The sequence below is a fragment of the Megalops cyprinoides genome, chromosome 7 (genome assembly GCF_013368585.1).
Source record: "Megalops cyprinoides isolate fMegCyp1 chromosome 7, fMegCyp1.pri, whole genome shotgun sequence".
Lineage (NCBI taxonomy): Eukaryota > Metazoa > Chordata > Actinopteri > Elopiformes > Megalopidae > Megalops > Megalops cyprinoides.
The window spans coordinates 34074358-34091462 of record NC_050589.1 but is presented as its reverse complement, the minus strand read 5'-3'; the positions used below and the strand labels follow the sequence as shown (position 1 = coordinate 34091462).

Here is a 17105-nt window from a genome sequence, read left to right as displayed (position 1 = left end):
TACATATGTATTTTCATAAACACGTGCAGACACATGCATGCACTTTAACAAAAACACACCATCTCGTACATTCATAAGCAGGAATATATTTACACTTGCCAAGCGGTTGACTTTGCTCTGACATTGTCAGAGTTTATATTCAAACACTGCTCCTGTCTCAGTCTTATCAGCTGAAGGTTTTACGTTATAACAGCAGATAGCACCTCCTTTTTTCTTTCTTTTTTTCAGTTGTACAGTAGCTGGTGGTGGGGGGGGTCACATGCAGACACTAGCTGTTTACTGCTGTTTATCACATTGACAAAGGTTAGCATTATATAGTGGACTGTTAGTGTGCAACACCTGCTTTTCAGCAAGCAACAGTATTGAAGGTTGTAATTTTATATGCTGGGAGAGGTAATATGTGTATTGGTGCATGTATTCAAAGCTTATGTAAACTAAAACTTGCTGCTAGAGACCCACCTGTGAAAAGGACGTTGGCAGTTGTGCTTTGGACCAGTGCTAAACCATTCTGGTCATGGTGACTGACTTTAGGAACTGCAAATGACATTAGCCTTTTAAGAGCTGGGACTGATCCCAAATAGCCAAAATGCTAAAGATAATAAAAGGCCAGAGCTTGGAAATGGAATAAAATTTGCATTAAATTCTTTTCACATCTGACCTCTTTTGTCTTGTTATGATTTTCCAAACTAAAATGAAGCATGCATTTAATGTTAAATTTAGTAGAGTCTACCGTCATTATTTATCAAACGCAAGCTTATCTGAAACTTCTTCCTCTACTCTTTCGCGGCTTGATATGGAACCCATTTGCAGATAAGATTATGGCTTTGCAGATACCAGAGCCATTATTTAGAAGCTTGTGTGTTCACAGCCATTACACCAGAGAGAAACAAGCTCACAGGTGTCCCACCAAACAAACAAGACTCATCTGGACTTCACCCCCCAGCCAATGACAACTCATCGCAGCTCAACAGTGCTCTCATCTGTTTTCTCTGATTGGATCCTCCAGAAAGCATTTCAGTGTGGGTGTTTATTAGAGGTCATGGCATGCTTTCCTGTCAAGTCAAACATTTTTTTCTCCACAAAATTAATGACTGCAGCACTGAACAATACAGTGCTGTGTAAAATTATGAAAGAAGCTAAGTACGTCTTTTCTGATATCAGATCTGATTTTTCCCTGAATGAACGTAGATGCAGTTGAGACAATTCAGATTAATGGTTGTGGTTTGTGTCGTGTATGCAAAGCCAGATTTTCAAATTCCTCAATGTAAAAACAGTCAAATCAGAGTGAGTGTGCATGTGTGTGCGACTGTGCATGTGTATGTGTGTGCGTGCATGCGTTTGAATGTGTGTGTCTGTGTGTCTTTGTCTGTGTGTGTCCGTGCATATGTGCATATGTGTGCATGTGTGCAGGCATGCGTGTGGTTGTGTGAGTCTGTTTATGTGAGGGTGTTTGTGCATGGATGTGTATGAATTTATGTTATGTTAATGTATGTGTATGTGCGTGTCTAAGTGTGCATTTGTGTGCGTGTATGTGAGTGTGTGCATGTCTGCATGTGCGTGTGCGTGCATGTGTGCGCGCGTATTCGGTTTTATGCATGTCTGTATGTGCGTGTGTGTGTGTTTAGTGTCTGATTCTCACAAACTCCCCTCTGTCATTATACAGCACCTGTTGCAGCACATGCACACTCCTCCCACTGAAAACGGTTGAAAAAAGACAGCAGGCAGAACAAAAAACAGCAACTGCCCCTGGCATCTGTACGCACACACGCTCAGTCATAGTAATTAACTAGTTACAGTCGGACTGTTCGAAAGTGTGGCTAACACAGAAACAATCAGTTATGTTTGACCAGTATCCTGTGGCATTAACAAATTCAGTTTAATCAGATATTGTCAATCAGATAAACTGAACATTTTCATTCAGTTATCAGTTTCAATGCATCTGCCCTGCCCTGAGGTATTTGTTGTTACTGCATACTGAAATAGGCACCACTACCCTCATCAAAGTAGCTGACAGAATGAAGAGGAAACGTTTAGGTTCACAGTGTTCAGTGTACGTTGGACTTCAGTGACCCTGTCTCTGGAAAGGCACATAAATATTAGAGGGGGATATCTCTCCAACCTGTGTATTTTAACAGCCGTTAGAGGAGCTCTGCCTCTCATATAACTACAGCAAGCACCCCCTCCCGTTCCAAGACACGCAGGGTTATTTTTATGCACAAAGACGACACTATGTCCACCGGGCTTGCCCGTAAGCTGTTTGGGTCTCCCAGGCAGGGTTGGGTGGGTCACGGGAACATAGTGCAGGCTTTCAGCCCCGGGTGCAGCCAGCAGTCCTGCCTGAAGGGCCGTTTTCATTCCCCGGGCCGACCTGCGCCAAGGGCCAACATTTGCATGCCAACGCTGCGGCGAGCCCTGTTTACTTCCTGGTGCGTGATTCGCAGGTGTGGTCCGTGCGATTTGCACGCGGCACCTGATTGGTCGACTCGGCGCTCTCAGGAGTGTTATTTCACACTGTGACCCGAGAAATGAAAGGCAGGTTGATGTTATTGAATTCTTGACCGTTCTGAAGTATTCGCATCTCTCATGGGATGTTTCAAGCCTGACCGCTGGGCAATGAGAAACCCTGTTATTCCTGGATTCTGTGAACTGTGTAGAAAATGATTTAGGCCAAATTGAAAAAGGGAGTGCTCAGAGGGGGTACGTGGGCTGTTTTGAGTTTGGCTTATGTTGACTATGGGAGGGGTGTGAGGTGGTGGTCGGTTATGACTAATCGAAAGCTCTGTCCCTCAAGGGGAGCACCCAGACGGATTTATTTGGCATTCAAATGTTGAACTTGGAAAAAAGGTTTTTGAGAAGATGTAAACAGAGGAAATCTGGAACCTTTTTTATTTGAAGTTTTGGGTCAGATATCACAGAAGTGGTTTAGAGTCCCTGCCAATGAGTACCATACGGAGTCCACCCAAAAATATATATTCAAATGTTCTGTACACAACAAAATCTATAATCCCATACTTAAAATACGCTGAAAGAATACTTCAAAAGTTCCCCTGGCAAATTGCCCAGACACAGCTGCTGTTGGAATGAAGTCTTTAGGAACTTCTCTTTTTTCCTCAGGTGTACAGCATATAAGACAGGAATAGGATGGAATGAATGAGGGACAGCCAATGACAGTCCTTATTTTTTGAATTCCCTGGAGTGCCCTCCTCAGTATGTGTGCTTCATTTCGAACAGTCTCTAATGTATTGTTTAACTGGACTCCAGTAGCCAGGTTAACTGCTACAGTATCTTTTCACAGTGTATATTGTGCAGGTGCCCGTATACAAATGGAGTCCATGCCTGCTGTTTTGATTCTGTGGTGGCAGAAATAGGGCTTAAGAAGAGGTTAATTATGTTTTTCATGATTAACAAGCTTGCCAATTAAAACAGAAATCACCTGTCAGCAGCTGATTCCATCTTACTTAATTGTGTCTATTGTCACTGCAACTTAATGCTCTCCACACTGAATTATTTTAGCTACTTAGAAATTCGATTGCACTTGGCAAAATTGCTTGACATTGAATATTTTTAACTTGTGGTTTTTAACAAGTGGTTGCTTTTTAACTATAACTAAAAGTATTTTATTTTAAGTGCACAAAGTTAACGCTGTCACATTCAATACAATCAGGTAAACCAGGAACCAGATGTTATTCATGCGAATTGATCAAAAACACGTTCAGGTTCACACAAGTTGGTCATTGCATGAAGGAAAGTCTCTGCTTCCACTGATTGTAGCTCATTGGCTTCTAGTGCCTTTGATATCCCTATATAATGTACAGTCCAACACTTCAGATATTTTTTATGAGATTGTGAGCTAAAAGGGACAGAAACATCTCTTAACTCACCTTTCAGGTCAGTCCAAAGCGACCAAAAGCCATCCCAGATGGTGAATAGCTTTGTCTAAGTGCATATTTGATGTGACTCTCTGTCAGTGAATCAACATGAATTATCCCTTTGCTGAAAATAACAGACCTTTTCCATAGTTTCATGTCAAGGGTACAGATTTGAACAGCACTGTTATTTGGGGACATTCTGCCTGCCTCATTGCTAGAGGTGCTTCAGAGTAGAAAAAGCAGAAATTTGAGATTGTGTTTTTGGGAAATTTTTGTGTCTTCTCCAGTAATGGCTGTTTCCCAACATATAAATACAAAAAGAAGTTGTTTCTTAGACTTTGATAGCTTTTCACGCTGCATGCACTTGAACAGGTGACATTAACTGGCATTGAAGCCAGGATAAATTAAGTACTCCCTCTTTTAGGGGCTCTGTTTTTAACAGCGAGCAGCCTACTTCAGTCGTGGTGTATTTTGCCAAACCCCTGAGTTTGGCCTAGAGGAGCAGTGGGAGACAAAGGCAGCACTGTCGCTCTGAGTTTCCCCCTTTCTGAAGAAAGAGAGGAAAAAGACAGGAAGAAAGAGGAGGGAATGACATGATGAGAGCTGAGAGAGCTGCTATTTGTTGCCAGCTGAAAACACAGCCACCCCCCCTCCCCTCCTCCCCCTCCATTTGTTTTCATTCATTCGCAGTCGTGCGATGGTGGACTGCCCGCTCACGCTTCCCATCTGAAGAGGCTGCCCTCGTGCTCTGCAGCACAAGGCCTTTGCCCACAGGGGTGGTTCAGGCGACCAGCACTCTGGGATTTGCAAGTATTTCGATTTACGAGTTCAGATGAAAAGGGTTTGGTGAGGAGTCTGTGGGTGATTGAATTTCTGAAAACATTAAAAAAAAGACTGAAAAAACACTCATTAGCATTGTTTAACGTGAGGATTGCTGCAATATTTCATCACTGAATCCAGACCATTAAGCACAGACTCCAGAGAAGAAGAAGAAAGGGGCATTAAAAGTCAGACTCTTAACCACTCAAATAAAGGCATTTTGACAGTGATTTACGGTCAGTCTGGGAACAGCCAGATAAAGGGCTGCTATGTCTGCGTTTGACCTGTGTGCAGACGCGCTTGCACACACCCTGGAGCTGTAAAACCGTGTTACACGCACGTAGGAACTCCTGATGGATTTGCGTTTCCCTCAGCCCTCTGTCCCCAGAGACGTGACTGTAATGTGGGTAGTATTGTGTCTGGGCTGGGGGGGCTGATATACCTACCTGTTCCCAGACTGCTCAGGGATGTGAGTCACTCTTGAGTCACAGCCACACTTTATGACTGCTTTTCCCACATGGCGGATTTTCTGCTGTGCTCGAGACTTCAGCTGCAGGCTCGCTGAATTGGCTCCAGTCTCTTATCTCCACTAAGCGTGGGCTTACCTGTGGGCCATTGCCTAATGTCTGGTGGCCCTCATGCCATGTAAATGTGCAGCTCTGGCATCAAAGGGGTGCACTGAAATGATCTGACAGGCTGAAAAGGGGTTGTTAGTTCAACAAACATCCTCTTGGATGACAAAGAGCCAGAGGTTTACCGGGAGAGCTGTTATCTCTGCAGAACGCGATGAGTTGTCAGGGTCTTTTGGGAAGATGTCTCCATATCTTCAATGGTCATTTTCTCTGATGAGAAGTTGTTTGAAAATGATAAAAATGAGGAAAACTGGAGGGGAAAAGTCATTACAATAGATCCTTTATGAAAATCAGTGTGTTGGTAGTTTATGTATTTGAATGAAGAACAGTGCCTAGGTAGTACAGTGGTACTTTATTGTCCCAGTGATTGTAGTCGATATATGTAACCTTTAGATTAGTTCTGGCTTGCTACACCGACCTTGTGCTCAGCTTCAGCACTATCTGCATTGTATGACGTGTACACATCTTGCCCTTGTGCCTGTTTGCCCACTGTATGTACTTTTGTATGTTGCTTTGGATAAAAGCATCTGCTAAATGAATAAATGCAAATGTAAATGTGCTTCCCCAGTTCTAGATGTTTACTGGAAGTATGTGTGAATATATGGGACAAATTGTCATATTTTTCATATTCTAAACTGAAGAGTAGAAAATGTAGTTCTCAGAAAATGTCATTCTCAGAAACCGTAAAAGCATTCATTTTATTTTTTGATCCATTTATAACACCATCAATCCTGAAATACAGCAGAAGCAGCTAGCAGCCACACAGTTGAGCTTACTTAAGCCCATGACCTTTGACTTTCACTTTGGAAACATATTATGTTCCATCTAGTGAAAGAGAGGTTGAGAAATAAAGGGCTGTAAGTAATGCATGGGTTAATTCAGGAACCCCTGGGGCAATGGGAAGATCCATGGAAAGAGAGGTGTCCTTGAATACAGCTGCAGCACACCCCCACAAGATCTTCAGCAGTCTTTTTTTTAACAGGACAAAGGTGTGGCTCAGCAGGCCGACAGACCTAAGCCACTTAGTGCAGCCAACCACGGGACAACAGAAACAAACTGTCTCACAGATGTTGCTCAGCAGGTTTGAATCTGCCGAGCAGAGGGACGGGCAGCACTAGCTGCAGAATCCCTCAGGTTTACAAAAGCCTCTGTCAGGGTTGGTTGAGGCACACATCCCCTTAGAGGCTTACTTAAGAAAGCCAATGACTTGTTTATGTCTTTCAAGTGTGATGTAAAGTTTGGCTAGGAGTGGCTAAATCAGCCAGGTTCGGAGGTCTGTAGGGCAGCAATGACATTATGGAGGACAGAGCAAGCCTTTTTCCTGCCGGGTTCTTGCGTCAAACATTGAAATGTAAAACGATGGCAAAATGTGACGGACGACAAGGAATGGCCTGCAGACAAAGCCCAGTTTTGGACACAATAATCCACAGTTTTCCCTGATACTATAGTACATGTGTCCTGCATTTTATTACCATGGGTCATTATGCCACATTTCGGCTTTTGGATTTTAAGTTAGAGCAGAATTACAATGGCTCCATTCAATTTCGCTTGTTAAGCAGACACAGTCTTGGTCTTGCAGATGGCTAGGGAACACACCCTCTCTAAGACTGTAGTCCCCGTGGCTCACAGGGTGCATTTCCAAGTGCGTTTCACATTTATTTATGCCTACATTAATTCATTCAACGCCTGCGCAAGCTGCCGTTGAAACGCAGAGCATTCACAGTGTTCCCGAGTGGAGGTCGGTTCTGAGCCACTTCAAGCATGTGGCTTGGGTGGCAAGGCGGAGAGCAGGCCAACAGGCAACCAGACACCAAGGCCTCACGCGAGGCTCCCCTCATGGCTCCAGGAGGAGGACAGTCTGAAGTTATATAGTCAGTTGTGTAGACATTACGCCATTTTTACCTCCAACAGATGCCACCTACCACAAGAAAGCATTCACTCCCCCACAGCAAGGTCCAGAATCGCGTGAACGGAAACAGCACACAGGTGGACTTTTCCGCCAAAGCAAAGCTTTCGGTTTGAGGTAGAGAGCCAGACTGGGCCAGACTGCAGAAAGCGGGGGAAGCACGCACAAAGCCACTGAAAGTGAAAAGCTGAACTCATGTGTGAAAAAAACCCTGTTTGGCAAATGTGCCCTTAAGTGTTAGAGTAAGAATAAAAGCTAGTCATAGGGTGTTTTTAGCCTTGAGCTAAGTCCTAATTTGTACACCTACTCCTAGGTAATTAGGAGTCCCTCAGCAGTCCTCCTGACTGGATAAGAGCAGCCAGTAGAGCACACTGAGTAACAGGGCAGAGGCGGCTAGTTCCACACCATTTGGGATAGAAAGAATTTTCCACAGAAGTGCAGAAGTACTGAAGAAGCACTGGGTTCATTTAGTAGGAATTGTTTTTGTCACTGAACAGACTGCCAGAATGCTATTATATCATCATTGGCAATAAATTCTGCTGTTACACTATGTCACCAGGCTATGGGTTAGATGCTACAGTGCATCAATGATGTCCAGCAGCAGGAATCTAGTTTTGACAGACCAGATATGCATTGTTACAATACAAGCTAAGCGTGACTTGAAGTAAATACCCTTTCTCCAATTTTTGGCTCCAGTTATACTTGAAACCGTCAGGGATAAAAGTACTTTTGTACTTTTGTAGATATTTGATTGTACATATTGTAGCATGTCATTTACATAATGCTATGTATTTTGAAAATTACATCTGCCAGTGTACTGTGGATAATATGTAATGTTATGGTCTAAAGTGAGTTTGATTTCCTCATTCAAATTTAGCAGCACCTTTTCAACTGTGTTTCCATTGGCCTGTGCTGCACATCTGAGACTGTCAGCACTGCAGGGTCCTGCACAGTGTCCAGCTCTGAGAATGAGGCAAGGGAGCATTCAAGTAGTTTTTACACCACATCTGCCACCTCAATAAGAGACTGTCAGGAGGACCTCCGCCTAAGCATACTGCCGTTATAAATCAGCAAAAAAAACTTCCATTTTTCATGCCAGAGTACACACACTGTAGAAGGTTTATATTAGACCATTCATTGATATACTGTCAGGTATGAACCTTAAACATTGCAAGAAAATGATCTTAACCTTTTCTGTCTGGTTCTTTCTTTAAGGTAGCAATCTCTTGTTACCCTATAAAGAGACTTTCATACGGGTTTTCCCGTGCTCCTCTAGGATACATAGTGTAGGTGCAACCAACCTCTGATGCCACCAGCTGCCTTCCACCATGCTAATCACTCATCCTGGTCCCACTTTACATGAAGTGGCCCTAATATGTGTGCATTTGTACTACATTGATGCTACTGTATACCCACACAGCAACATTTGTGCATATATACACATTGCATTTATTAGAGGCGTGATTGCATAATCCACAAACAGGTTTAACTGTAAGTAAGTAACTATGTGTATGTATGTAATTACAGTGTGTGTAGTTAAATATGGTGTAAATACACAAGTATTTGGGTCATTAAATTTAAGTTGGGACACTGATCCCAAGTTGCACACATCTAGCTGAACTTTGTTTTAAGATGTGTCATTTTTTTCCTCTTCCTTTCACACCTGCTCTAACTTAGCATGTTTGGGTCTTGTGCTTGTTTGGGGTTCCCTCTCTTGGATGACATGCATCCTTGACCAAACAGCACAGTAATGTGGAATCAAATATGTGACAAAGGCACAACCTGAGTCGTTAGCTCAGTTTTTATTTCTACGCCATATCTCATTGGCAGATTAAACAATTGTTTTGCCATTTTATGGAAGTGATCTCATTTACACTTGCAATGTTGTAATATAAGTTAAAAACTGCCCATGTGGTTCAAACTGATCATTTGCTAAAAGTTTTGTCTCGGTGTCTTTGTCCTGCAAGCAGCTTTTAGATGTGCCGTTGCTCCCCTGTTGAGGTCCTACTCGGCCACACGGCTCTCGAGTGCATTTCTCTGAATATTTATGCACACCGACCCCGCTCTCGGGCCTGTTTCCACTCCCCGTCTGCACCTGGGATGGATTAAAGCCTGGGCAGCAATCACTGTGGTGCTTCTCTATTTCAGTACTTTTGTATCGCGGCAAACTTGTGTAGTCGGCTTAAGGAGGCAGAATTTTTCATTGAGGACACTGTGCTCAGGTACATGCCATGGATGCAGGAAAGTTCTCTCAACTGCGATTGCTGTGACGCCACAAGCAAGTGCAGTGCAGCCACACATGAATATGCATCTCCAGAGCAATGCCATTGCCACAGCTATGCTGAGCATAAACCTCTGGTCGTAGTTGAATTACTGTGAGCAACAGAGCATTGTATTATTGCTGTGTTTGTTTAGCAGACAGTCATATCCAGGGTGACTTACGTAATTGTTTGCTTACATTTGTTTTTACATATTTTCCCTTTATACAGGAGATTTCTTCCTGACCCAATTCAGATCGAGCGCTTTGTTTAAAGGTGCAACATACGTACACCGTCCGAACTCGACCTGCAGTCGAGCTGGAGACCTTACGGTTCTAAGCCTGGTTTCTTGATCACTGTGCCAAGCTGTTGCTCTGCATATAAAACCTGCATACCTGCACCCATGTTTAAGGATCTGTCTTCATGACCTTCTTATGACTCTAGAGCCTGAGCCACTGATATAACGAAAAGAAGAAGAAAAAATCCCTTCGCCTAATTCTGCTTGTCCGAGTGAATTACCAAAACTTGTCACAAGGTCAGCCAGGATGTGGTATTGTTGTTTTAGTACCATAAGCCTCTTTACTCGAACGCCGTCACTGTTTATAAAGTAAAACCCAGGGACAGTGTCGGGCAGGCTGCAACAAGCGTTTACAACGAGCCCCATCAGGGGCGGTCAGATCAGCGTGTTTCCATCAAAACACTTTCCAAGGGAGCTTTCTCAAATGATTTTTTTTTTCCGCCCCAGGACGCTTCAAATCCATATCAAACTTCAAATATATGAAATGGTAAATTATTAGTTAAGCCATTGATCTATTATATTTTGCAGAACATGTCTTTGTGACCTTTTAGTGACACGCAGATGCAGTCTCTGCATTCCCTAAGCCTCTGTAAAGCAAAACACACTTGGATCTACAGGAACTTCACCTCTGGATTTGCCTCATGTTTTTTAAAACATCTGTCTCTGGCAGGACAAAGAAAAAGGCTATATTTCCTTGGAAACGCATGGAAGAAAGCTGAAATCAGTCTTGCACTCAATTGCTTCAGCATGTGTGTGTTTTTTTCTAGCACAGTTGGTTGATTTGAGGAGTGCAGAGCAGTGATAACATATAAATTGAGCTCCAGTCTTATTGTATTAGCATGACTATCTTAACCAGACAGGCGCTGTTAGCACGGGTTCCGCGACCGTCTCCAGCGCACATCTGTGTCTTTTTACACCCCTTCCTTTCCAGCTGGCCGTAAGATGGAGAGCGGAGAGACCTCTCTTACTCACTCCAACCTTACTCTTTCCGTGCTTTCACAGTTGTTTTTATCCGACCGTAATCGCAGCACCACCCCTGCTTGCGAAGTTAAGAGCCAGATAGTCGTTTTCTGGTGAGAACCACTCAAATTTTCATAACGTTTGTTTGTTGTGGTAGTTCTTTCATTTTCTTCCATGCCGCTGTGCTTCATTGTTCGGGATGGAATTAGAAACTCTTTCTCACACCAGAAGTGCACCACAAAGCCGCACCCAGACATACACAAAAAGTATCTGATGCCTTTGAAACACTGCAGCAGACACATCTGAGGGTCAGAGTTTTACTGCAGACTCCAAGAATAACATCTTTAAATTGTCCTTTTTTATATGCATAGTTATTTCATCTATTTTTGTCAACTTGTGTTCAAAAACACAAGGTCTGAGGTTTCTCTTCAACTGAACTGCAGTTTGCTTTGCATAATGAACTAAAATCAGCCTCTTGCCTTTTCGGCTCTTGCTCAGCATTTCCAATTCATTTCAGTTGCCACCGAACACATGTTGCGTAAGAATGGTAAAAAGTAACAAACATTTTGTATGTGGTCAAAGGACAAAGCACGTTGTGGTTAGGTACAGCTGGACTGAGCAGTAGGAGGATTTTGATGAGTGTAACACATCAAAAGCAGAGCACAGAGACATGTGACATGAGCTGTACATCTATACATGACTTGTACACAGTCAGGGACTTTTTAGAAACATGGACATGCTGTAGCTACATAGCAGGGGAGCGATACAAATAGGCATTTGAACGGAGGAGTTCAAGGCTAAAAGATGGCAAAGAAAGGGGTGAACAAGAGCTCAAAACAGCCTTTGCCATTCTTTTCACATGTCATACTTTCCCCTGAGGAAAACAAATGAAATTAGACAAGCCCCTCTCTGCTAAAACTTCGAGGTGCCACCAGCGGAAACTGGAATTCATATTTTCACAGCTGCAGTGAGGGCTGTGGAAATTCACAGAGGCATCAAAGGCCTGACCTGATTGCAGCGATTGGCCAAGGAACAATCGGCCATTATATCAAACAGCCAAAATGAATTTCTCCGGCGTAGTTCAGCCTTCAGAGCTGACGGCTCTGCACTGTATGCCTGATGCGGGGACGCTGTGCTGCATGCTAACTGTGCACCGTTTGACATTCTATCTGCACCATCCCGCTGCGCTGGAGAAGTGTCATCACTGCCCCAATTCATGGGCCAGCCTGTTCCTCAGACACTTTGGAAGGCTGCCCCTGTGTCACCCGTTTGGAGCATGAATCATGTTTATTAGAAATTATATATTGTGTCCGGTATGCAGCTTTTATAATATAATATCAAGATTTGGAAAAACTGTGATTAATTGAAGCATTAAAAAAAACCTTCAGTTGACTAATCTACCTCATAAATCTTTTAATCACTACAGCCCTAATTAATGGGGTGCATAACAACTTCTATGATTAATTACCAATGCTGGGCAGAATGTAAAAAAAATAACCAGTGATTTTAAGGGTAGGCTACACATTCTCAAGACCTGAGGTAATATTTCCTATTTCCATCTAAATTGCCTATAATATTGGAAACCCGTCAACACAGGCGCACTCTTTTTTTTATCTCTGCAGAACCCGGAATCCCTGGACTCCTCCATCCAGGGCGTCCTCGCTGCCCTGTACCCGCCCTTCGAGGCCACAGCGCCCACCGTCCTCAGCCAGCTCTTCCGGGTCATCGAGGAGCGCTACCGGGGCGACGCACTGCAGTGCCTGCTGGACTTCCTCATCCCCGCCAAGCACATCCTAGAGAGCGTGCAGCAGGCCGCGTGTGTGAGTATGGCACCCGCACAGCAGAGGCAGTGCAGCGGACACCCAGGGAATAATGCTGGTCTGAAGCAAAGCGCAGCCGCTCCTCATTCTGCACGTTTGCATTAATGTAGATGCACTATGTAATACTAGTTTTTAGAGACAATATAGTTCATACCTCAGAAAAAAATGGCATTAAGCATCATACAGTTCCCCCTAATTCTGTATTTTTGGCATTAGTGTAGACATATCATCTACAAGCATGTCACAATACGAGCTTGTTAACAGCTGAAATGAACAATTTTGCCTTTGATGTAACAATTCCGTGCATGAACAGCCTTTATATTGCAACTTTATATTGAAGATGTAGCCTGGTATTTTGTTAGTCTAGAGGTATTATGTTCTTTGAAAGTACATTCAGAAACCTGCCTCATTGTGTTGCTAGGCGAGCAGCTTATTTGTTTCTGGAAAACAAATGCAGGACTGTCGCCCTCTACTGCTTTGGATAGTGAACAACAACAATGCAACGACGGGGTGACGTGCAAAGCCTTTGACGTACACTATAAAAAAATCAGTTCTTTCCCAAAGGTTGCGAGTGAGTTACTGCATACTGAGTTGTTGTATAAATAGTATAACAAGCTTTGATAACTCCCATTTAATTAAATATCTATTTAACACTCCATCCAGTTTGACCAGGGATTCAACCTTTAACACCCTGCATTCAACTGTACACTTACAATGAAAAATAAAATAGTGAAAGTATTTTGGCATTTTCAGATTGAAGATGTTATTAAGAGTGTACTCAGGGTACAACGATGGTACAGTACAATCCTACATCTAAACTCAGTGTAAAAACTTGTGGAAGATCTTTCCCCAAACCCGTTTTCATACTTGAACAGATGACGTTATTGTAAAGCTAACATATCTCACATTTCAAACCCACGTAGTATAAGGGAGGATGTGGCCCTACAGTCACTCATTGTATCAGTCCGCAAAAAAAGACCGATCATGACTAAGACGATACTCGATAATGCATACAAACAAAGGGTTTTGTTTGGTGCCGGTCGGCAAACAATCAGCCCATTGTGCTAAGAGGATCCCGGAGGTTTGAATGCCCCTGAGAGACAGGCAGGCAGCTGAGTAGACAGGACCGTACGCCTGGGAATCGTATTTTTTATCGCCGGTCTGAATAAGTAGCGCGGCACGTTAACATTCCAAGCATATTCCGCTATACACGGTTGTAGAGGAATCTCGTTGGTACCAGCGTCCGAGGTCAGCCCGTGGCTCGCACAGCCGCCGAACGTGTAATGTTTACCTAATTGGCTGAGGAGGCAGCGCCTTGGCACCGGGATCAAGAGGATCGCTCTCACGTTGCAGCGCATTCCTCCCTGCGATTATCTTGCCGGGAGGGAGCTCTTACGGTGCGCCGAGTTCAGAGGAGCCGGCCGCTATCGGTGCCCTTCATCTCGCTCCGGCGAAAGCGGCGTCTTAGGCTTGGAGCATACCTTTTTATAAACGTTTAGTTCACAAGGCCTATTAAATGTCTCCCTTTATTGGGAAAAGACAAAAAGTAATAATTATTATTTAATGCACTTCTGATAATTTCATGTTGCGACTTTGAGGGTATGTTCCGATACCCCATAAATGAACAGCTAAAAAACATCAGTTTTCAATTTTCCTTGACTTTTCAGTACTTTCACTAAGTTTAGCTTGTCTACAATAATTAAAGACATATGCACAGTACTTTGATCAATTAAGCATGATTTTTATGGGTTACGCAATCATTCACATTGACTGCCGTAGTGCCAACGTATGTATGTAATCTTCGACAATGTATGCCTGATGTCATTCATCCCAATCCACTCGTGATTAAAATAATACAGTGGTCAAATTTTATTAGTTTCACTGACAGCAAAATATACCCCTACGACACTCGCATACCCCCCTGAGCAATGTCTGAATGTTTTGAATGTTTGATATGTCAAAATATAGTATATTACAGTGAATTTTATAACCCTGTTCATTATAAACTCATTTTTGTAACTCATGCTTTTTTCCCTGCACACAGTTTCAAATATAGTTTGCTCTGTGATTCATTTGCCCGGGAAGACTTACAAACTGTACATCACTTTTTCAGTTATCTCTGTGTCTGCCCTGTCTTTAGTCTTGCAGTTATTGGGTCATTACAGGGCTTATTGCACTGTCATCACTGCTAATATAGATCTATATCTGAGTTATATGTGCATATGTGTTTATGTGTATGTGATCAGTTGTTCAAAGACATTTTGCAGCTAATGTCATGTGTCCCTTTTCAGGCACCGTACTCTGACGTGGTGTTCAGGTATGAGGGCTGGCCACTGTGTTTGCGTGAGCGGGTGGTGATTCAGCTGGCCTCTCTCAACCCCCTGCTGCTGCGCCCGGGGGACTTCTACCTGCAGGTGGCGCCCTTCGCAGACCAGGCCGCCCGCATCGTCCTCAAGAGCCTGCTGGAGGAGCACAGGCAGGTGGAGGAGACGCCCATCCCCGAGACGTCCTACCCGAGCATCTTCACCGAGGACTGGCTCCGGGACGTCAACGAGGGCCGGCATGGGACGCCGCTGCGCCGCTGCCTGCTGTCCACGGATCAGGGAATCGTGAAAGTGCCGTGGGCGCAGGTTGCTAACCCTGAGTTTGTGGACAGGCCCAAATCCATGGCCGCCACGCCTCCCGTTTCTCCGCAGGGCCCCACCGGGCCCGCCTGCCCACAGTCCCCCTCCTCCTTCTCCCTGGAGACGCGGATCCTCCCGGCCAAGGATGGCATCTCCGTCTCGCTGCGGCTAGTGGACAGCTGCTCCCGGCTCATCAAGGTGGACCGGGCCAGGCCAGCTGGCAGACCCGTTGGCTGGGTGTCCCCCAACACCTGGGACAGCCGCCACAACCGCGAGATGGAGGGCGACTACGTCGATCTGGTGGAGTTCAGCAAGGAGAAGGAGGCCCTGGCCCTTGGCAGGATGCCAGCACAAGGGAAGCCCCTCCCCGCCATCAGGCCGGTCCGGCCAGCCCCCCCGGCCCCGCCCAGGGCCCCCACCCCCTGTGGCCGCACAGTCAAGTTTTCAGAGGAGCCGTGCACCCCCTGCATGAGGCGGAGGATGGGCCAGGACCCCAGATCACAGGAGCTGAGGTGCAGGTACAGAGAGTCTTACATGGCCGCTCTACAGAACCCAGTCAACTTCGAAAGAAGCAGCATGCTGGCTGTACTGGAGGAGGCTGAACATGGAGGTGGGCTTTTGGGTGAGGGAGGAGCCCCCATTCAGCCACTGAATTGCTGCCAACCTGGAAACCACTGCCACGCCCTCGCTGCAGGTCATGGTAACATTGGGGACAACAGGGTCATCAACGGTCAGCCCCGTCTTACTGCACAAGACTTGAAAGACGAGATTAAAAGGGCGGGAAGGGCCCTCTCCCCATCCCCTTCGTCTGTGTCAGAGACAGCAAGAAAGTTCCCTGTGGTACAGAGACTGAGCAGTCGGAGCAACAGTGACATTTGTCCGGAAATGATTCCCACCGTGCACGTGGTGCATGGCAAGAAGACCACAGCCTTTGGACTGGTGTCCCCAAAGACAGACAGACGGAGAGGCAGCAAGCAAGGTTAGTGATACCACTGTGCTCCAACTCATGTCATGTCATGTCATTCATGTTTGTTACCTAAAACGATATATTGTCACCCCTGTTCATCAAATGATTTTAACCTGATATGCTATCAGTTGCTTTTATATCTCTGGAGACTACAAAAGTTGTAGACATTTTATGTCTCAGACTGCATGCTTGAGCTCTGTCTTTCTTCAGTAAAAAAATTTTGTGGAGGCTCTTAGCTTGAAAAGAGAAAGGCCAAAATTTTGGATTATCCTTATATGGTGTTTGATTTTTCTGTTTTTATGTTATTCGTGTCCAACAATAAGGACCATTTGTAGCCGATTCTTTTTACTTATTTGCGTCTAATGTGGTGGCACTGACCCAATTAGAACTTAAAGACTGCCTCAAAGCTAAGACTGACCTCTAATCTCTGTATACAGAAGTACGTCATGCACTGCAACTCAATCTCTTTTTTATGACTGAAAGGATGTAATGCCAAGTAGGAAAAGTCAAATTGAGTACAGTGAATGTGATTACCTAAGAAGGAATCAGCTGCAGGTGGATGATCCTTTTTTCAGTCTACACACTTTGTAGTCATGCAAAACAGTCCGAAACAGGCTTGATACAATCAGCGGTAGAAAGGTTAGGTTTGGGCCTCCCTGGCATAGACTCGTCCCAACAGGGTGGCCTTTTCATTACTACTGTCACCCCCCACCCCTCCCAGACACCACCCTCCCATTTTTCACGCATGGCACTATCAGACATTAAAGCTGTTTGAGCTTTGAACAGCACAGTGATCTAAGCATCTTTTTTGCTGAAGTGAATAGAAACCCAGTGGAGGAAACCAAAGTGGGGGGGGAGCTGTGTCTGTTAAGCCACTGCCTGGTCTCCCATTACAACAATGGCGTTCAATTCCACCGAACGATCAGAGCTGGGGTGGGGGCCAGGATAGCCT

General features: G+C 44.6%; 1 protein-coding gene across 1 annotated transcript in view; it reads left to right on the top strand.

Annotated features, from left to right (window-relative positions):
* The window catches only part of si:dkey-65j6.2 (uncharacterized protein KIAA1755), a 38521-nt gene that overhangs the window by 1366 nt on the left and 20050 nt on the right, over window positions 1-17105 (top strand). The window contains exons 2-3 of the mRNA XM_036534126.1: window positions 12365-12562; window positions 14854-16165. Coding sequence (XP_036390019.1) covers window positions 12365-12562; window positions 14854-16165 — 1510 coding nt within the window. The remainder of the gene's footprint in view (window positions 1-12364; window positions 12563-14853; window positions 16166-17105) is intronic.